Source organism: Lontra canadensis, unplaced genomic scaffold (assembly GCF_010015895.1).
Source record: "Lontra canadensis isolate GAN:19392208 unplaced genomic scaffold, GSC_riverotter_1.0 scaffold51, whole genome shotgun sequence".
Classification (NCBI taxonomy): Eukaryota; Metazoa; Chordata; class Mammalia; order Carnivora; family Mustelidae; genus Lontra; species Lontra canadensis.
Genome location: NW_022631045.1, coordinates 9,179,201 through 9,201,605, shown reverse-complemented (window position 1 = coordinate 9,201,605; position 22,405 = coordinate 9,179,201). Strand labels below are relative to the sequence as shown.

The window sequence follows — 22,405 nt, the reverse complement described above, 5'->3', positions numbered from 1 at the left end:
TTTGCAAGAGTAATTAAGTTCCCCAATTGGCTGACTGAGCTCTTAAACAGAGATGATCTCACGTGGGCCGACTTAATCAGCTAATGCTTTTAATTTTTTTAATATTTTATTTATTCATGAGATACAGAGAGAAAAAGAGGCAAAAGGAGAAGCAGGCTTTTTCCTCTGCCCAGTGCAGGACTCCATCAATCCCAGGACCAGGAGCACGACCTGAGACAAAGGAAGACCCTAAACCCACGGAACCACCCAGGCACCAGGCAATGCTTTTCAAAGAGGAACTGGAACTGGGACCCTCTTTCAAAGAAAAAAAAAAAAAAGGCCACTATGAGTTCTGTGAGTTCTACAACCACAAGAAACTGAATTCTGGTGATAATCTCATGAACTTGGAAGAGGATTCAGCCTCAGGTAAAAGCAGCTCTAGCCAACACCTTGATTACAGTCTTGTGAGACCCTAATCAGAGGATCGCGCTAAGCTGTGACTTTACTCCTTGCCCAGGGAAATTGTGAGATAATAAATGTCATGTTGTTTTAAGGAATTACATTTTTTTTGTGGCAGTTTCTTATGAAGCAATGGAAAACTAACCCAAATGCTGATGTGGGCCTGGCATCATGCTGGGACGCTGAGGACAGAGAAATAAAGAATACAATACAATGAGGCTAAGTACAAAATTCCATGGGGCCATCCAGGAGCCTCTAATTCTGGTTTGTGGGGGGAGGGGTGTTGAGAACATCCAAAGAGAAGCAGCATGCTCCCCAATTTTTCAAAGAGCACAAAGTTGATCGCATTTAAAACTTAGAGCTTTCGGGGCACCTGGGTGGCTCAGTTGTTAAGCATCTGCCTTTGGCTCAGGTCATAATCCCAGGGTCCTGGGATTGAGCCCCGCATTGGGCTACCTGCTCTGCAGGAAGCCTGCTTCTCCCTCTCCCACTCCCCCTACTTCTATTCCCTCTTTCGCTGTGTCTTTCTCTGTCAAATAAATAAATAAAATCTTTAGGAAAAAAAAAACAAAAAACAAAAAACTCAGACCTTTCATCAACAAGAGCGTTGTGTCCATGTTGTGACAGGACTCCTGGGTCTCAAAACTGCCACTGACAATCAGCATAAAGAATATAATTATTTCCGTTGAGTCCAGCAGCAATTTGACAACTTGGGTCAGGACTCCAGGTTATCAGAAGGAAAGGAACTTAAACTGTCCCACTCAGGAATTTGTACACTGACAGAACCTGTATCCTATAGAAAAAAAGAAAAAAAAAGAAAGGGAAGGGAAGAGCATTTTCATCTGGGGCCCGCATAAAGGGAACACTGTGGTCCAAGCCTGCTGCTATGTGTGAGACCCTCGCTAACAGTGCCTCTCAGGTTCTTGTTTCTCTAGGTTAGGGAGACGTTACCTGAACACAAGGTCCGTGGCAAATGTCTAACCCAGATGGCTTTCCCCTGGTCACTAGCATGCCTCAAGGCTGCCACTTTCTTTGGCCATAATCTGCATGTGCTTAAGGAATGCCAACTAATTCCCGTTTGTCCAAGCAGTACAGAGGAGGGAAATCTACTGCCAAAAGGGAAAAATATCATTCCAAAAAAATATCATTCCAAAGTCAAATATTAGTTACTTCCGGATGATGTACTGCTTTGTATCATCCCTGCCAGGGCTTTCCTCCTTCACTCCTGTGCATCATGTTCGTTCTTTTGGAATTTCCCAAAAGATCTTTCTTACTACTTTACCAGAGGCATGAGCTCAAGGGCTCAGCGGCCAGCTTCACTCCTTCATTTCAGCCAAAAAGAGCTTCCTGTAAGCATTTCATGAAAAATGGAGAAAGAAAGAATATAGGATGTACTTAACATAAATTGAGCAAGTTTCTGTATCATGCAATTCGGTTCAGACAGATCTCATCATTCAGTCTGAAATAAACGGCTCCCAGGAACACACAGTGATCTCCCACTGTTTGCAAGGCACTGCACAGGGCTCACATTTAGTCCATCCAACAGCTGAAAAACACAAGCCCTGTGCAAGGCTTTGAAAAGAGACTGATGTGTCCCCATCTCTCAAATACACACACACACACACACACACACACACACACACACATACACACTCTAGTTCTGTAGATTTAGATTCTGGTGCCATGTCTCCTTTAACTTAGAGAACCATCTGTGTGCAGAGCATAGGGAGGTAAAGCCCTCCAAACTCCGTGCAAGCACCCTAACCACAAGGCCGAGAGATAGTGCTTTATTTAGACAGCGGTGCACACACCTCACAATCGTGTGAAGCTAAGCCATACAGTAGGCAATTTTGCTAAAGTCTGGAGTGCACAACTGAGCTTAAACTCCACCCCTGTAAGATCATTAATCTGCAGCAGAGAACACACTTCTTTGTGCTGGTGATGAGGGGGGCACGCAGCAGCACAGAGCCTTCCAGCAGCTCTCAGCTGCCTACCGACAGTCCGAGTCAGGGCCCTATCAAGGATTTCTGCCTCCTGAAAGAAGGTGGCTCTTGTCCATCAGGCATATTTTGATTTGATCTTTTCAGTAATCTCACCATCCAGTGGCCAAAAAGAACCTGTTATTCTAACATCCAAGAATATTCTTGTAAATGTTTCATGTAAATCTCATCCTAAGACTAAGCAGAATCTTTATCATTCCTGCTGCCAGAAAGAATTTTGCTGGCTGAATTTATCCAACAGACAAGGAAAAGGTGAAGAAAAACCAATTAATTATCCCATACACCAAAATGGAAAAAAGCAACTAATCCCAAGCAACTGAAAGTAAACAAGTCAGTGTTTATCATAACCAGTTTTGAGTTACTTAGTTGACTTTCAAAAATCTTTAAAATTGTTGAAGTTTGTTCATCTTCCTTTTAAAAATCTTAGAACATGCACTTAATGGTCTATATGTTTAAAGAGAGGAAATAGTTGATACGGAAATGCTTTAAACAGCAGGAAGGGAGACCCACAAATGACTATTTTAAGTCTTCAAAGAGATGAAGAGAAAAAGGCACGCCATGTATCAGTCATGCAAAATAGTCTCCTCTGATTCTCTCCTTGTGTGTCACTCATCACCATAGGCCATGATGTATCTTCAGTCTCCTCTCCACCAAACTAACATGGCAGCTTCATGAAGGCAGATACCATGTTCATTCTACGACTATAGAAGCACCCAGCATGGAGCCTGGCATTCGTTCACTCGTCCACTTTATTCATTTATTGAGCTCAAATATTTAATAAGATCCTACCATGGGCTAGACACTGTCCTAGGAACTAGGGATACTAGTTACAAGAGAAAAAGAAAAACAAAGTCTCTGCCAGCATTTGACGATGGAGAGGGAGAAGGAAAACAAAGAAGCAGACAAAAAAGAGATAAGTAATAATAGCTAATAATTACTGAGTATTTCTTAAGTGCCTGGCACTGCTCTACACTCCTTACATATTCAAGTGCCAAAAGCCCTCTGAAATAGGTACTGGGCAGGGCCTTCCCAGTGACTTGCCCAAGGTCACCATACCAGTAAGTGGAAAAGCAGGAACCTCAACTTGGAATGCCTTGAATGTGGTTCCAAGCCACTATGCACACTGCTGTGCCATCTGTTTCCCACTTGATCACCTGATCTCCAAGCCTAATACCTAAACAGCCACCATAGTTTTAAACCTTTTGGAATGCCCAGCAAAAAAAAGCGAGAGAAGCCAGTGACAGAGGCATGGTGATCTGAGCACTGTGGTGTTTCATTCTGGGAAAGCCCTGGTATCATGCACATTCTAGGAGGATCGATAGCCCTGGGTGAGGACATACCTGGCACATTTTGAGAAAACCCAGTATACGCAGCCAGCAATTCTGCTACCCACGGCACAAAAGGCCATGTGTGGAAGACAGAGTTGGTGTCCATCACTCAAGAATCTACACTTGAGTCTCTTCTGGCACTCAGGCTGACACACATCGCTGTGAATACCACGGACAACTGTTCACTTGGCATGTAGCATACTCAGTGGAAACACTCTGCTGATAGAAATGAAAGTGAAGGAACTATTCCAAGATCAGGAACTGGACCTGATGCTGACCTATCTTCTCATCCCACTGGGCTAATTACACTAACAACAGAGATACACTGGGCAGTTTGAGAATGTGTGCTTTGATCAACAAAATTCTAAGTACTGTAACATATATTCAGAACTGAAAGGAGTTCCTTTTTCATTGTTTGGGTTTGTTTTTTTGTTTTGTTTTCTAATAGTTAATTATTCTTCAGGGTGCTCTCTGGGTGAATTTCAGGGTCTACAGATCCACCAAGGACAGGGCCCAGGTTAAGCACCATTGGCTTTTACTTCTGTCCCTGAGAAAGGTGGTGAGAAGTGGGGAAGCAGGCTGATTAGAGTAGGTTAACAACACAGCACCTTAAAAGTGTGAACAGAAATCCTAAATCATCCTCTCCTGTCTTTTAATTTTAGACATTCCTGCTCCACTACATAAAGTGCATCTCCCAAGATAAGTGTGGTTTATCTGTGGCTGCCATGCCCTACAAGAATCAATTCCACCTCATCTTCACTCCTGTAGCGTCTCTTTTAAAAATCTAACTTCTTGGTGGATTCCACCCTGCTCTACTGGAAGATGCCCCATCCGTTCCTGCTCCTCTAACAGAATAAAGGGGACCTTGGTGTTTTTCAATCAACCTATAACTAATTGAAAAGTTTCACTAATATATAGCTGGGCCCTGGGGAGAATTTAAAAAAAAGAAAAAAGAAAAGAGAAGAGAAGAGAAGAGAAGAGAAGAGAAAAGAAAAGAAAAGAAAAGAAAAGAAAAGAAAGAAAAGAAAAGAAGAGAAGAGAAAAGAAAAGAAAAAGAAAGAAAATGCCCTGGACAGAATTAAGAGAAAGAAGTACAGATTGAGTTTCTCACGCACAGAGCGGTATGTCCCCAGGGCCAGAAAGACCTGGTTTAATTTTGATGTCTCCACTTCTCAGCTCTGTGACCTGGAGCAAATTATTTAAATTGAGCCTTGGTTTTAGAGGCCATGAATCTAATTTTTAGCACCGGTATAAAAACCATGTGAGGAAATGAGCTGACCTCCTCTATGCCATGCCCTAGGAAAGACACAGGAAATGTCACTTTCCTTTCTTCTCCAGCATCTTCAAGGAGTTTGCGAGGAGTCAGTAAAGAGTGAGATGTGAGTGCTCAAACTGTGAGATTGTAACTGGATTTGAATCTCAGTTTCTCCGCTTAGGACTTGGACATTTCTCTTTCTGGGCCTCGATTTTCTCATCTGCCAAATAGGGAGAAAACATATATTTGCCTCCTATAATTGTTTCAGGGATTAGTTGAGAAAAGCCCCCTGAAGTACACAGCATGACACTGGACTCAATAAATAAGGCCATTATCACTCTCAGTGTTGGGACCTGGAAAGGGAAGACAGACATAAGATTAAAGAATAATTGAGGGACAACTCGATCCCGTGAACCACCTGCTTCCGACCCAAAGCCTGGAGTTCACAAAGGATGGGAGGTGAACGGGGAGTGGGAGGCTGGGACTGGGGACACCCCAGAAGAGGTAGGAGTTGAGATTTGGGGGGTGACTGACAGGCACCGGAGTACTGGAGTTTTAGTTTTTATTGTTTTGTTTTCGGTTTTATTTTATTTGGCAAATGCAGAGAGGAAAGCAAAGGTATGATCAAAGGCGAAGAAGAGGCACTTAACCCAGAACATATGGGACATTACAGGAAAAGGCAGCTGGAGCCCCAGGGGCCGAGAGGTGGGTGTGAGGAAAACCCAGTGGGATAAGCAGGGTGGCGCCAGATTCCAGGGGCCCATCAGATCTGCCGGCAGGCAGGCAGCTGACTCCGGGTGGGCAGGCAGGAGAGAGCCATGCGGGGAGGCTGGGCAGGGGACCTGCCCGTCACAGCTGTAATGCTGGAAGTCTGGGAGTGATAGGCCACATGCTCCCAGAGCTACAGGCTACAGCCAGGAAAGAGCCAACAAGCTCGACTTTCTCTGGGAAAAGACAGTTCTTTCTAAATGACCATGTGCTTGGTGGGAAAGGTGAACTTAGGCAACTAAGATTCAAACCGTGGCTCCTCCATTTTCCACAGGGGCGTCTTGGGGAAGCTGCTTAACATCCAGGAGCCTCAGTATCTGTTAAGGACACCTATCATATAGGCTGGAGAGAAGACTGGGATCCTGTCTACACAGTGTCTGCTACCCAAGGCGTTTACAACAAACGCTCTTGGGCCTTGGACCTCATTAGCCAATATCATCCTGGAAAACCTGACTGGGTATCAGTTTTTACTATCAATTAAATAAAATGCCACTCATAAATGGACTTAGAATATTTTATTACTATGACTATATAGACAGACAGTTAACAAGCTGTTTCAAAACAAAGAAAATGAAGATCAAAGAATCTGCCCACTACAATGGAAATATCAGTCTTCTAGCAGGAGGCACTGACTCAGCCACGAAGTCCCAATTACTCTGTGTTTTGAAACAGCTTGTCAATCAGGGACGCACTGCACACAGACGGCTAAAACAAATATTGCAAATGGTCTACTTATAAGTTGAATAATGGGTCTACTTTACTAAGGTATAATTTTTATAAAAAAAAAAAAATGCCCCATTATTAAGAGTTTCCGAGTGTTGACCAAAGCACACAGCCGGGCACTCGACATTACAATCAAGACACAGACTGCTTCCATCACACCTCGTGCTTCTCCAGGCAATGACCTCCCCACCCCCAAGCCCCAGCTCCCTTTCTCACCTCTTTGTCTATGTTGCTATGACCATTTAAATCATGCCTGCATTTTGTATAGACCACTTTCTAGGCTGTATTTCAAAATTTTAAAATGAGTACTGCATTTTGCCCACTCAAATGAACAACAAATGCCAAACACCTTCCTGTGAGGGTTTCTCGGTTTGAATGTTAAAAAGAAAAACCAGCCACCTGCTGCCATTTCTTCAAAGGACAACAGTGTGGGCGGTAGACGGAGATGGCCAGGATAAGCTCTTCTGATTCTAGACCTTACCCCATACTAACTGGCTGGGGGAAAGGATGACGGGAAAGTCACTTCGTTTGTCTCCATTTCATTTTATTCTTAAAAGATGGTGTCTATGGTCCCACATGAGTGGAGCGACCGTAGGATTTATCATCCAAATCAGGAGTTGCTCTCCTTCATTAAGCCAGGGCAAGAGGCTTAAACCAGACAGGACTCAGCATGATCATCTCCAAGAGCACGTCTTGTGGTGTCCACCGTGACCAAATGTTCTCTTTCAAAACTGGAAGGGGGTGACACGTCACAAAATGACACGTTTGAAAGCTGAGGTCTTTCATCCCAAACTGATGGGGCCCATCACCACAATCTACTATGTGGTGTCAAGAGAATACAAACAAGGCTGCCTGGCTGCCACAGGAGAGAGGGGCTCTGAGACACAGAAACCGGAGAGCGCACCCAGGGCACACACTGAAACCAAGAAACCACTTTAGAGAGACCCAGGCTGCCTGATTATGCAAGCACTTAGCGGGGTTCTCCCATCTTTGTCACTCACTCTCCAAGGGGCAGACATCAGGGCTCTATCAGGGCACATTACCCCAGAATGCCCACTGTGCAAATTTCCTATGGAGATACCAAGTCCTCATTAACATATCAAGGAAGTGGGGGTGGAAGGGGAGCAAAAGCAAGTCTTTACAGCCACCAACTGAGTTTCATAAAATAGATCAGACTTGGCACTTTAACACTCTCAAAGTTATAGCACAGCACCCTTTAAAGGACTGCGCAGATACAAGAAAGCATGAATTGTAAATATCTGAACAAACCAGAGCTAGAGACTTTTGCAAGACTATAACCACGAGAATGACTGGTACAACTGAAATTAACTTTGATTTAGCCAGGCTTTCTAAAGACCAGAAAAAACATAATTGCCTAAAATTGCATGCAGAGATTAGCATCCACACCTCCAAGGGAACTGCACAAAGGGTATCTATTTGCCTTCAAATGCACAATCAGATTCCTTTGATTTGGATCAATTTGCATCAACACAAAAAATTTTGGTTATTCAGCCATAAGCCGAGCTGCCATTTTAGTTAAAATGGGCTGCTGTTCCATCTAAGAGCAATTGATGAATGTATCGCAGGATCTGTATGACAAAATAAAATGCATTTTTAGAAATCAAGTCAATGGCGGCGCCTGGGTGGCTCAGTGGGTTGAGGCCTCTGCCTTTGGCTCAGGTCATGGTCCCAGAGTCCTGGGATCCAGCCCCACATCGGCCTCTCTGCTCAGCGGGGAGCCTGCTTCCTCCTCTCTGCCCCTCTCTCTGCCTACTTGTGATCTCTGTCTGTCAAATAAATAAATAAAATCTTAAAAAAAAAAAAAAAAAAGAAATCAAATCAACGATTATCACTTAACAAAATGACTTTTAGAATATAAACACTTATAAAGAGAATGTTCTAGAAAGTAAACTACTTGTTCACTCACCCAGTGGGTCTTCATTCATTTCTCATAGTTGGGAATAAAATGTAGTACAGTTAAAATGGGTTGTTCAATTAGATTACATACTATAAAGTCCTTCATAATAAAAGACTATAAGGTTTTTTAGGCCTAGTTTTATTAAATTCTTTAAAGTAGTTTAAATCAGTTTACAAAGTTTATAATGCATACAAAATATATGTAAATATGTATTTTATGTAAAATACATGTAAAAATAGCACAAAGGACAGAGTAAGTGGAACTGAACTGAGTATATTACATATTCTTATATTTTACATTAAGTGATACAACATTAACTCAAGGAAGACTGTGATAAATTAAGGAAATATAGGGTAAGCCCGAGAACTACCTACACAAAAATACGAAAATTAAAAACCCTAATGTGTATTTACGTCTCTACACAACAGACACCTCGGAGAATTTTTAAAACCAGTCATTGTCACTTGCCTAAAAATGCAGTTCTCAGAAAGGGAGCTGATAAATGGCCATTACAAACAGGTGAGGATCAGAACATACCACACGTGTACCTGCATTCCTGGCACCCACTTTCAGATTAGTGGGAGAAAGATATTAGTCCAGGGGTGCCTGGGTGGCTCAGTTGGTTAAACGTCTGCCTTGAGTTCTGGGATTGAGCTTGGGCTCCCTGCTCAGCAGGAGAGCCTGCTTCTCCCTCTGTGTCCGCCCCTCTCGGATCCCCTGCTTGTGCTCTCTCTCTCAAACAAATAAATAAAATCTTAAAAAAAAAAAAAAGAAAGAAAGAAAGAAAGAAAAGGAAAGGAAAGGAAAGGAAAGGAAAGGAAAGGAAAGGAAAGGAAAAGAAAAAATTAGTCCAGAATCTGAGTTCAACTCGTGGATCTGCTCTTCATTCTGTGTCACCCCAAGGACTACCTGTTAAAATGCTACAAAATCCCCTTCTCTGGCCGATTCCTCCAGCGCTAGATACTCCGTGACTGCAGACTACAGCCTGGCAAGAGACTCCAGCATTTTCCCCAGGAGTGGACTCCAGTTCTGGTTATGTCTTTACTGGATCCACAAACCTACTAAGAAACGTGCTTCCTTCTCAGCAGCAAGGACACTACCTAGTTTACCAGGTAGTCGTGACGACTAAATGAAGGAATATTCTGGGGGCACCTGGGTGGCTCAGTGGGTTAAAGCCTCTGCCTTCAACTCAGGTCATGATCTCAAGGTCCTGGGATGGAGCCCCACATCAGGCTCTCTGCTCGGCGGGGAGCCTGCTTCCCCCTCCCTCTCTGCCTGCCTCTCTGCCTGCTTGTGATCTCTATCTGTTAAATAAATAAATAAAATATTAAAAAAAAAAAAAAAAGAAAGAAATATTCTGAAAGAACCTGGACCCAGATGACATGCCCCTTTCAGTTCCCTTAGCAGCAACTACAAGATGATACTGAACCAATCACAAGGCTTTTAAAGAATTAACACCTGAATGAAGTTCAAAATGAATGCTGGATGCCAGGAAAGCAGTGAGAAAAGAACAGATATTTAAGTCTACATATTTATTCTTAAAGCTTTGCCTCCTCATAGACACCTTCTCACATCTTACAGAATTATTTGCTACACATCCTCAAAACAGTTGCCAAAACGTAAAAAGATTCACAAATGTTTTTTTGCCAAGAGCATAAAAAGGCAATCTATTTATTTTAATCTAGAAAGCTTTTATGTATTTATTTTTCTAGAAAGCTTTTATTTATTTTTTAATTTTTTAGCAGAAGGAGGGGCAGAGGAAGAGAGAAAATCTTAAGCAGGCTCCATGCCCACCACAGAGCCTCACTCGGGACTCAATCTCACACAGCCCTGAGATTACAACCTGAGCCACAATCAAGAGTTGGACACTTAACTGCCTGAGCCACCTGGGCGCCCCATTCTAGAAAGCTCTTAAATCAGTGGTAGGACTCTTGCACAAGCCAGACACCCACAAGGCAAGCCCTCCTCTGAGGACTCACCCCATAATTCCCACCCTTCCAATCCTGAGGCCAAAAATAAGCCTTGGGTCCTAGACTCTTGGCATCGATACATAGTGTGGCATTGGTATATGGTTCCCCAACCTTCAGCGGGAGAATCCTGAACCCATTCTTCTCATCAGGCTTACCCCCCTCAGGACTTCTCCATCCTGGTAAAATCAAATCAGACCTAAGAAGGCTGTTATATTAAAGACTGAATGGAAATCACCTAAAAGCTCAGAAGGCCTGGTTCCTAGGCTCAACCACCGGCTAGCAACATAACCCAAGGAAAACCATTTCACCCTCTAGTCTGGGTTTTCTCACATGTAATTCAGCTCAGAATATTTAGAGCTGGAATAATAAGTACACCTACTCTATGCCCTTCCAAAGACTGTCAGAGACTATTGGTAATGCTTACACACACCAAAAGCATGTATACTCAATCTTTCTGAGGATTAAAATCATTTTGTAATGTCACAAAATTTCCAGGAATTTAGGTGGCTTTTTTTGTGTGTGCTTTATAAAATTGAATCTGTTTCCTAAAGATAGAGAAATATAGTAATGATGGCAAAGGTCAATGCCAGGCATTGAACTAAACACTTCAGACATATATTCGTTTACTTACTCCTCACAATAATCCTATGATTGTTACCCCCATTTTATGCTGCAGAGGGGGGTGGATCTGATGCACAGACAGGTTCAGCATTCACCACGTCCTGGTGGAGCCAGGACTGAGACCCAGCCACTACTCTTAGTGTCCTCTTAGCCCCAGACTAATAATATGCAAACAATTTCCAACAATTATTTTTAATGAAGAAAACTATGGCATAATCCCAGAGGAACCCATGAGGGCCAGTGACATCTACTGACGACTCGCTGTGTGCCAGACTCACTGCACCTTCTCTCAGGAATCCTCATAGCCCTCAGGGGTAAGAAGTATTTTCCCTTCTCACAAGTTACAAACCTGAAGGTCCGTGAGATTCAGGAACTTGCTTCAAATTCTAAAATTAACAAATTGAGAAGATAATATATAAAACAAGTTTATAAAATTATAAAAAAAATTTTAATTTAAAAATTTTTTATAAAATTACAAAAAATTTTTATAAAATTACAAAATTTTTTTATAAAATTACCAAAAAAATGTTATAAAATTACAGAGAGAAGGGTTTGAATCCCTGCCCATCTCTCTCTGACAACATCGGCTGGACCAGCCCCTCCTCGGCTTGGAGGCCTCGAGGAGAGCGAGAACCGACCATCTGACTTATGCCAACCCTTGTCCTCATACCAGTGGGAAGGGACACCCACTGACCGGGGGACCTGGAGAAGGGGAGGGAAACCTTCTGACGATCAATCGGAAAGGATGAAGGGGAGAGAGTTCTCCCCGTGAGGCAGGAGCTTCGTTCACAGCCTGATGGCAAGATCTCCAGATTCAGAATTTCATGTTACAACTAACACTGCATTTTTCCAAAGAAACAATGAGAAACCACCATTAATATGGAGGCCCACCTCTGTCAGGGTTAAATAGAGTGTTGGCAGGAGAACCAAACCACCACTTACTGCTTTGTTTCCACAGGAAAAGGTATTCCAAGAAAAACACTGCAATGAAAGACCACTGCGGGCCTTTCTGACCACTGCCCCACACGCCCGCCTTTCTGTATTTTGAATCCAGTTCACCTGGGGCCCATGCATGTCCCCCAAACCACATGCAGTAAAATCCTCAACACGTTTCATCTATAACCACGATTAGTTTTATAGCTTATTCTCCCTGGCTTTAAACCATACACTATTAAATGTTTCATAGTACTTTTTTGTTCTTTTAGGGACCGTCCAAATGGCTGGTCTGGATGAGTTTGACCTGAGAACTCTGTGGAAGGAGGGAGGTCATCCATCTGTGCCAGGGTAGTTTCCGGGCTCCACAGAAACAGCCCTTTGCTGCGAGGCTATGAGACTCTGCCTTGGCTCAGGAGCCTACCCACGGCCCAGCTGTGTGATGTTGGTCAAGTCAAGCGGCTTAACCTCTCTGTGCTTCGGGGTCCTCAGTCCTCAGACAAGGGAGGGATGTAAACGGATGCTTTCTAGATGTCTAAACTCCCTCTTCAAGCCACAGTCGTCAAGAAAGGCATTTCAGAAGCAGATGCGCTTGAACCAGATACGGGAGGTTGAGTGGAATCCAGGTAACAGCTAGAAGAGCCTGGGGTTAGCAAGTTCCTACCGTGGCTGAAACAGAACCCTCGGCAAGAATCAAATGAGGCGATACCTAGTCTACACAGATTTAACACACAGATTTCCACTTAAAGCTTGAGGAGCAGGACCTGGCAGGGAGAAAGCACTTGACAGTGTTCTAGTGCCCTTATAACCACTGTCCTTGTAACAACCCTTCTGAGCACCTGTCATTCGCACTCTGCAGGGGAGGGCACTGAGGCTCAGATCCCCATTACCTGGTCAGACCTGAGATGATGGATTACAAGTGCACAGCCTCCAGGGCGGTGGCGGGTGGGCAAGGGCAGACACAACGGTCACCCTGACGGAGACCTCACACTGTCTGTGACAGGCACAGAGGGTGCCTATGAAAATAAAGAAAACCCTGCCTGGCCGGACCTTCCAGGGCAGTAAAGGCAGAAACAGCCTAAACAAGGGAGAAGTACCAAAGGAGGAAGGTAATCATTAACCAAAAATGGCATAAGGAAATACTGCAAAGGTGCCCTGAGGGCACCCATGATTCAGGGCTCAGCTCTGCAGGGAGGGCTGGCAGGGAGACTGCGTGTTTTAAGTTGGCCTGGGCACTGGAAGAAATGAGAGCGGGAGAGAAGCAGACTCCGACAGGGGCAGGCAAGAGGGGGAAGCGAGGGAAATGACCTGGAAAAGCAAAATGAAGGCAATGCAGAGGAAAGCCTAGTCCAACAGTCTGCAGCTGATGTCCTTCGAAAGAGTCACTGTTGCCTGCAGAGGTAACAAGTCAAATCAGAGCTATGCTGATGGAGCCAGGTCAGACATACTCACACTGCTCCTAATGCTGGACAGCATCACATCAAACACAGGGAAGAATATCATAGGCACACGCTGTGTAGCAAAATCCTGGGTCTTGCACTGTAGGGGTCAGCTGCCAAAAGCAAGGCCACGGGAGAAACCAGAGGATTAAAAAAACTGAGATGGGGTCTCTTTCTGTCCGCTCGGGGAACATGAAGAAGAAATTCAAGACTCACTGGGTTGGGGGTCTCAGGCCCTGTTAATCTCTCAAGGCCTTAGGGCCCCCACCAGCAAAAAAGAGGGAGGAAACACAACTAAAGAAAGAAAAGCTGACATCAAAGAAGATTCCAAACCCACAGAGCTTGATGCTGGCGACAAAAATGTCCTGAAGAGTTTTGGGAACCGTAAACCAACAGCATATTAACAGAGGAGCAATAATTTCTCATCATGCAAGAACACATAACATTTCTGTTATGGAAATCAAACATTCTTCTTCTATAATTATTTTTCTCCTCCCCCCTCCACCCCCATCCACCTAAATCTTCCTCTGTGACTGGTTAAGGGGAATAGGGTGGGGAGAAACTATGAACACAGAGAGCAATCTGATGATAAAAGCGTTTCCCTCCATTGCATTGCTGGAGTAAGCAAGAAAAGCCAAATTCTCACAGTTCGTCGACTTTCTATTCATGTAAACAATCTCACTTTATTTTTGAATTACTTTGTGGGAACAGATGGTTTCCAAATGCATGACTTCTTACTACAGTAGATGCAAGCAAGACTACTGAACTCTTCAATTAAGATGAAGAAAACACAGGCGTGCTTCAAGCTTGTCTCCATGCGTAGACCTAGTTTTCCTGAACTAAGGCTTACTTGGAATTCTAACCTTTTCTTTTTTTCCTTTTGGTTAAACAATTCACATCATAGAGAAAAAAAAAATCCATACGAAATAGAGTAACTGCAAATTCTGGAATTAATTTTCATGAAACAGCAGCAACAAAAACCAGAAGTATCAGTAACAGAAGCCTCTAGTCTTCCTATAGGTTACACATAAATAAAGGCATGAAATATGTGAATATAGTTGGGTTTTGTGCCTTAGATCCTTAAACCTTTTATGATAGATTATTATAATACCTTGAAATAATCACTGCAATTAACACCAAATTACCTTAATCCCAACAACTGACTCAATCACTGAAATTGTTCACAAATCCGGGGTCTTACCAAATCTCAACCCAGGGCAGTTTCCCTGATGTCTCTGTAAGGCAGAACCCTAATTTTCCAAAGAACTAAACCAAATCTGGAAAGTAGCGTCACAAACAGGTTTTTGTGAGGCTTAGACAAGAGTGCAAGTTATGTGGCCAGACTGATGAACCCACAGCCACCTTAAATAGAATTAATAGCATTTCTATCATTTAAATTACCAAGTCTCTGGAAAAATATACTCTGTCCATGCCTGCTAGTGACTCAGGAGAGAAAGTAAGAGAATAAATGCCGGCCCTCGAAACGCGAAACATCTGCTTATCTAACTATCTGTCATCTAACTATCCTCCTACCTATCTATACTTTTATGTACATTTCTCTATTTTGCATATTTTGTACTTATGTATGTTTATATGGATAGATATAAAGGAAAAAAATAGAAAAGTACACACAAACGGGAAAAACTTATGTTTAAAAACAAGTAATGATGAAGTTGAGTAACAGGATAGAAAAAGTCTTCCTACACATCAGAAGAACAAGAGTAAAAGGACACTGACCTGTGAATTGATCAAGATTAACAGACTTCAAAAGGGATCTACCTTTCAAATGCTTGCCACCAGAGAGTTACTAAACCACAGCATGAAAAAATTTAAGTTTGCAAGGGAACTCGAAATTTTTTTTAATCAATAATTTAAATTAAAAATTTTAAATGTTGGGTCTGCCAAATTTTGGCTTAATGACCTTCACTCACCAAAAACCAAATTTAAGATGTTGCAGTGACCGACAAACAATCCAGAAGAATCATCCCGATGATGAAGGTCAAACCCTGGGCTGTTTCTTTATAAACCAGCACAGGCCAAAAATTCCCAGAGGTTTTGTGGCCTATAATTGTATGCTATTATTCTAGAGACTTGATTAGTGTGCTCCTGCCTCTTCAATAAAGAGCGGCCCACAGTGCAAGCACTGAGAATAGCAGGGTGTTTGTGGAGACAGTTTCTGCTATACACAGACACATAGATGAAGCGGATCTGGACAGGACCCTGAGCCACCGTGTATACTGAGTTTTTGATATTCTAAAAGCTTTCACCATTAGAAGTTTTCTACACCTTAGCAAGGAAGGAATTGATCAACAGAAGAAAAAATAACAATAGGAATGAAAAGGGGTGCCTGGGTGGCTCAGTGGGTTAAAGCCTCTGCCTTCGACTCAGGTCATGATCCCAGGGTGCTGGGATTGAGCCCCACGTCGGGCTCTCTGCTCAGCGGGGAGCCTGCTTCCTCCTCTCTCTCTGGCTGCCTCTGCCTACTTGTGATCTCTGTCTGTCAAATAAATAAAAAATCTTTTTAAAAAAATAGGAAGGAAAGGCTGTGACTGATCATTTATGTATGGAAAAGGATTGAAGATACATGTCATAAATGTAGACATTCACATATTGATGACTGTAATAAATGATAGGTACGGCAATAACTAACAAATTTAATTCAATAGCAGAAAAATAATCTGAAACTAAGTATCACTATAAAAGAACATAAGTTTTAAGGAGCCACATGATTTCAAAAGTTTCATCACATTTGTAATGAAAACTCTCTGTTTATGGAACAGAACATGTTTTTGAGAACACATAGATTACTTTATCAAGTTCTATATGAATTCTGATGACTAAAGACTGCTAACATCCCAAGGATTCAGGTGCTATAGGATGGGAATGGGGTGGGGAACGTCAGCCTTCAGCAGATAAGCCTGCCCACAAATCTCCAAGAAGATTCTTTGAATTTGCATAGACATTTGAGGGAGCTAGCTCAGACAGACTAGGTGTTAGTCCCACAGACTGACAAGTCCCAGGCCTCAGCCATCTCCAGAGTCCTCAAATAAAAGGTCCTAAGAGCCCTAGTCTCTGTGACATCATTACATGGTGATAGTGGGCAGGCAGGATCTGACCAGAGGCACAGGCTTAAATGCCTCTCTTTCTGTTTTATTCACAGATCTCAGGCCATCAGGTTCTCACTCTACATCTCAGAAACATCTTACCAACCACAGAATGTTCCTGGGCACTTCTATCCAAAACTAATCCATCCTGTAAAATCTGACCCAAACCATGCCTATGCTATGAAAGTCTTTCCTAAGCAGCTTAACTGAAAAGACCTTTTCTTCTGAATTTCACAGACACTGTCTATCTGTGCGATTCAGCATCTCACCTTGACCTGCTTTGAGTCTCCTGGGACTTCCCGAACTATTACTTACCTTCTCATGCATTCCCATCTTATCTTCACCTTGCAATCTCCTATACCTTCCATTCAGGTATATACGGGACCACAGTGAGCATTTCTTTTATGCCAGACTTCAGTATTCCTGTTTGGGTAGGCTCTTCATTTCCCGTACATTCTTTCCTGCTTCCAGCCACCTCAAAAAGATACTGCCATGATACACTCTACCCTCTTCTTGTTTTTTTTTTTTTGTTTGTTTGTTTTTTTTTTAAAGATATTTATCTATTTGAGAGACAGAGAGAGATAGAACAATGGAGGGGGATGGAGCGGAAGGACAAGCAAACTTCCTGCTGAGCAGGGAGCCTGATGCAGGACTCAATCCCAGGACCCCGAGATCATGACCTGAGCCGAAGACAAACGCTTAACCTACCGAGCCACCCAGGCGCCCCCCACCCTCTCCTTAATGGGACCAGTTCTCACCAACTGTCTGTGCATCATGTCCAAGAGCTTCCTTTTTATTTTCTAGCACCTCCTGCAATCAATCTGAGATAGACACTCTACTCTCTTTTCTTATTCCTCTTTTCGATTTGCTTTTTCTCAGTCATATTCCACACCACCTTGAACTTCTTCATCCCAAAATGACACACTTAATAAATCAGCACTAAAAAAAAAAAAAAGTTTGCTTTCTTGATGCACGTGTGTACTTCTTTTTATCAGGCCCAATTTTATGCGTCAGTTTCTATTTCTTAAGCGTCATCCTTTGTGCTCTTGTTGTTACAAGCTACCTCACGTCACCTTAAATCCAGGCAGCATGTGTCTTTCTAAAACAAAGTATTATATTTATCCTGTAAATCTTCCAACTCATTCTGCAAAATCAATTTCCTCCTTTCCCTCCCCATCCCCCTCCAGATAGAATGGAAACTCCGTATGAAGGGAAACAGGAATTCTCTGATGATCCCCGGTGCCTGAAACAGTGCCTGGCACTTAGCAAGGCCTGGCAGGTTCTTGAGGAATGAATGTTGGTTGCTTGAACCCCCAAACAGCCTCTCAGATTCCTCTCCTCTCGACCTCTTCTCTGCTTCGCAGGAACATGGTCAAGAACATAAAAGCCAAAGTGAAACCGTCAGGGTCCGATTACTGGCTCACCATCTAAGTAGGGGTATGACCTTGAGCCTATTACCTGACTCTTAACCGCAACCTCCCCAAACATAAATGAGGATGTGAATAGGCTTCCAGTGAGGAATGAGCGGGCGAATGCAGATAAAGTACTTGGCACCCTGCAAAGTGAACACACCAAGGCCTTATCATGGCTCTTTTGTTCACGCTTCTCCCATTCGGTGTCACTTGTGCCACCACACCTGCATTAAGTCAGGCTTTCTTTCCGAACCTTCTCACCTTCAAAAAGGCTGGACCCTGAGAAGATTAGTTTGACTCAAATATGAGCAAACCAATAGGCTTTGGGCCTGAGGCACTATGAGCGAAGGCTTGCGAGTTTGGGGTTTTTTTTACCCTGTGAAAAATATGTACGCATTTTAGTGATAGAGTTTACACATTTCCTGAGCGGCCCCCCGGCCTCTATGTTTCTGCATTTACATCTCACTTTTCAACTCTGTTCAGATAAGTTACATTGCCAAGAGTGGAGGTCTGCACAGGTGGCAGCCAGAAGAGTTTACTTTTACCAAATGCCTGAATTATACAACTGAGCAGTGAGAAAAAGCTTTCTGTGTCACTCCCTGTTTTACAAAATTTATGGAAAAGTGCACTTTACATCTCAGGTCTTTAAGAATCTTCATGGGCCATTCTGATTTTAAGAGCTTTTCTGTAAACTTCTATAAATTCTAAACTAAATATTAACCAGGAGAAACGACTGTCTTTATCGTATGTCTTACTCCTCACACTCTGCACTTTGCCGGAACTCTTCATACGCAGGAAACGTCAACACTGTGCAAACTGGGGGTGATTTAACTCTTGCTTTATTTTGATTTTTGCTCCTCCAAATAAAGAACAGTGATCAGTAAATACTTCTTTAGAACAAAGGGCAGAATACATTTGGTTTACAGCCAGCTTTTGACCTGAAGCAAAGAAGTTTTGCAGAAGCCACCCTGGAACACAGCAGGGCACTCACATTTCCCATGAAATCGCTGGCTACCTTAAATACACTTTACCTTTTCCAAGTTGTCCTACATTTCTACAAACATTGGTGATATCCCCTATCCCATACCTAATATTGCATTTTTTGTTGGGAAATTGATGTTAAGATTCTGACTTTTAATTAGTTAGAATTTTCATGAACCTTAAACACATGCAAGGAAAAGTCACAAATAAAAACTGGCAAAACTCACAACCTAAGTTCACCCCAACCAAGCAAGAGAGGAGAAAAGGAATATTGTGGGGCATTTACCTCACGTGGCAAGGTCTTAACTGAAAAAAAGGTGGTCCCTGCTTTTAAAAGCAGAGGTCTCAAAGAAATGCCAGCACAGCAGACCCACCAAGTTCACTCAAATTTGGGAATAAACGTCTGCATAACTGAGTGGAGCAACAACTTTCAAACCCCTCTACCCAACACTGACCCTGCAAACATATCATTCGTCACCAGCTCCCTTTCCCGCAGTCATACCCAATCCTACCATAGTCCCTGGTATTCTCTATGGCAAAAGGGAAGTAGAATTTAGCAACAGATTTTTTTTTTTTAAAGCTAATGATTCAGGCAATTCTTGGAATAACTTCCACTTGAGAAAATGTAACTAAGAGGTCCTATCAAGAGACTCCCCAGCTGCTGAGAGTTCAACTCTGGAAATTCCCTCCTTTTTGACGATTCCTGACTACCCCTAATCCAAGCCACAAAGTTTAATGACCCTAAAGCGCCCTTTTTTGCCTCCAGCAAACTTGTTATTCTTTCTAAATATTCATTAAGACGCTCAAAGATGTTTACTGACTTGAAGTCGAAAACAAAAAGCACTGGAAACCTAACTCCAAAAACCTTGCTTCCCTCGCCCAACCCCCTCTCTTCCCCCAGGAGAGGAAACTGGGAGATCTGGAGCTGAGAGTTGAGCCATCCAGTATCCAAGGGGTCTGACACTCAGCCCAAGAGGTGATGACAGCCAGGAGGTCTGGGCAGTGGTTCCAAAATGGGGCACCCACTGCACTGGGAAATGTTGGGCGCTTGCCAAGATACAAACCCTCCCCCAGGGGGGAGCTGAATCGGATGGTCGGAAACCAAGGCAGTTCTGCAGGGATCCCAAGGCCCAAATCGAGTTCCACCAGCCTCCTTCCTGTTTATAGATCCCGCTCCCGTAACCCCAACTACCAAAGAGAAAGCAGACGTCTCCGAAATATGTCAATACATGACATAACTTGAAAGAGCTGGCTGCTCATTGGCGCGAGTTACAACTTGTCGGGTTCACACAGGAAAACCGGCTCGCTTTAATTACTTTTCTTTTAATATGCCATGCCGTCCCCTCCTGGGCCCCCGCAAAGATCCGGTTACTGAGAACCAGGGAGCCTCGGCGGTAGGACCGAACCGTGTGGGCGGCAAGGAACGCGGGAGCCGAGCCTACGAAGTGGCTGCCCATTCGCATTGGCGACAACCGCAGCGACTCTCCCCTCGCACAGGCGCAGGAGAGGAAAGCTGGCACCTCCTCGCAGTCCGCACCAAGTTGCTAGACCGCTCGGTGATGTCGCGAGGGGGCCTAGCTGCACCACGCCGCTGCCCTCGGGTCGGCCCCGGGCGCGCCACCTTTGTCTCGGTTTCCCCGTCCGGACCGGCGACGCCTGGCGCGAACCGGGCTTTGCCCCGGTCGGAAACACACACCCGGCGCTCGGCTTCCCCCGGCTCCGCGCGGGGCCCGGGAAGCCGCCACGGCCGCCCCAAACCTCCCACTAGCACCGAGCGCCCCCGACTCCCGGCCCGGCCGCCACTTCCCTGGCGCGGCCGCTGCGGGGCGGGGAGCCGGAGACCCGCGCGCTCGCGGACGCCGCGGCCCGGCGCACCCGGGTACTCTCGTCAGGCGGGGGCCACCTTGCCCTCCGCGGCGCCCGCCTCTCCCACGCCCACGCGTGTTCTGACTCTGGAAAGCACCCGCCAGAGGACCCCCCGCGAAGCCAGAACTGACTGGCCGCGGCGAGAGGAAGGCGCGACAGCTGCTCACCCACACCCACTGGCTGCCCCTCGGCCCTTTCTCACCTGCCTGCACGGTGTCTGAGAGGTCGTGCCCGGGGGCCGCGGTCCTGGGAAATTCCTTCAGTTTCCTGGCGCTGAGGTTCAACCCCCCGGAATTGGCCGCTTCCTCTAGCGCGCGCTCCAGCCCCCGGTTCAAGGGCAGGTTGAAGCCCCCGCTGCCGCCGCCGCCGCCGCCTCCCCCGACCCCGCTGCCGGCTCCGGTTCCTCCGTGGTGCTGATGGTGGTGGTGGTGGGGATGATGATGTGGGTGCAGAGTAGCCACCGAGAGGGCAGGGACGAAAGGTTGGGGTTCGCTTCCCGGCGTCGCCATCTTCTCCCGGGCCCCCCCACCCCGCCCCGCCGCTCCTGCGGGGGGGTCACAGCTTTCCCCCGGGAGGGGGAGACTGCCGCGCGGGCCGAGTCCCTGCAGTGCCCCACCGGAAAATACTGGAAGAAGGGGAGGAGGGTGTGGCAGGCGCGCGGAATGGGGGGCAGTCGGGGAGGCGGCAGTGGCGGCTCGGTCTTGAAGGTTTCCTGTCCCTGGGAAGCTAAGCACTGCGGCGGCGGCGGCGGCGGCAGGCAGCGCGCATGTGTCTCCTCCCGCCCTTGCTCCCTCCTCTCGGCGGCTCTCCCCTCCTCCGCGGCGCCGCCTGCTCTCTCCTCCTCCTACCCCAAGCTGTCAGTCCAGCCCTGAGCCTTCCTCCGCGCGGAACCCGGCCGGCCCCCGCGGCTTCGCTGCGCTCCGCCTGGCAGTCGGGGGGTACGTCGGGGGCCGGACCCTATGACCGGGGTGACCTTCGTTTAGACGCCGAACACCTCTGGGTTCTTTTTGCTGTCCAGGGCATTTGGGGGGACAAGAGGTTTAGAGGGTCTGAGAAGACGCCAACGAGGCAATAGATGGGGTTTGAAATACAGTGAGATCATGAGGAGGTGAGAGGTTATCTCAATTCTGCGAACTATATTGGCTTTTTGACCCACAGTTCCCCCAAGAGGCAGGTTTTCACTGTGGGATCAGACCCCTGGCATTTGGGCGTATACAATGAACCTGTGGTGTCTACATTAATTATCTCATTAATCCAGGGATCCCATGAGCGGAAAAACTGTTTCCCCAGACTACAGAGGAAGTTTAAAAAAAAAACAAAACAAACAAAAAAAAAAAAACACCAAACCTTGTGTGAGGTCACCCATGCAGTCAGAGGCAGCGCGAACTTGTAGCCCTCAGACTGTAAGGTTGCCCTCCTTCTGTATAGTCTCGGGCTGGACCCCAGGTCGAAGAGCCAAGTAGGAGTAGAGCAGAAGGTATTCTGAGCGGTAGCGTGGGGGGGTGGGGGGTGCTGCAAAGGCAGAAAGGAAGGACTTTGAAAAAGAAGGTAGTTTTGATGGTGGACAGAATCCACTGGCCCATGAGGGAGAGGGGCTGGCTATGGTTGGCTAAGCCCCAAAGTTGAGTGGTACAGAAAGACGTAAGAAA

General features: G+C 45.2%; 1 protein-coding gene across 4 annotated transcripts in view; it reads right to left on the bottom strand.

Annotated features, from left to right (window-relative positions):
- Positions 1–21,508, bottom strand: part of LRCH1 (leucine rich repeats and calponin homology domain containing 1) — a 195,645-nt gene extending 174,137 nt beyond the window's left edge. For 2 of the 4 annotated variants that reach the window (XM_032874017.1, XM_032874019.1), the window contains exon 1: positions 20,959–21,508. In XM_032874017.1, the coding sequence (XP_032729908.1) occupies positions 20,959–21,265 (307 nt within the window). In that variant the 5' untranslated portion in view covers positions 21,266–21,508. The remainder of the gene's footprint in view (positions 1–20,958) is intronic. The other 2 variants (XM_032874018.1, XM_032874021.1) reach the window with 2 other exon arrangements.
- Between the last annotated feature and the right edge of the window lie 897 nt (positions 21,509–22,405).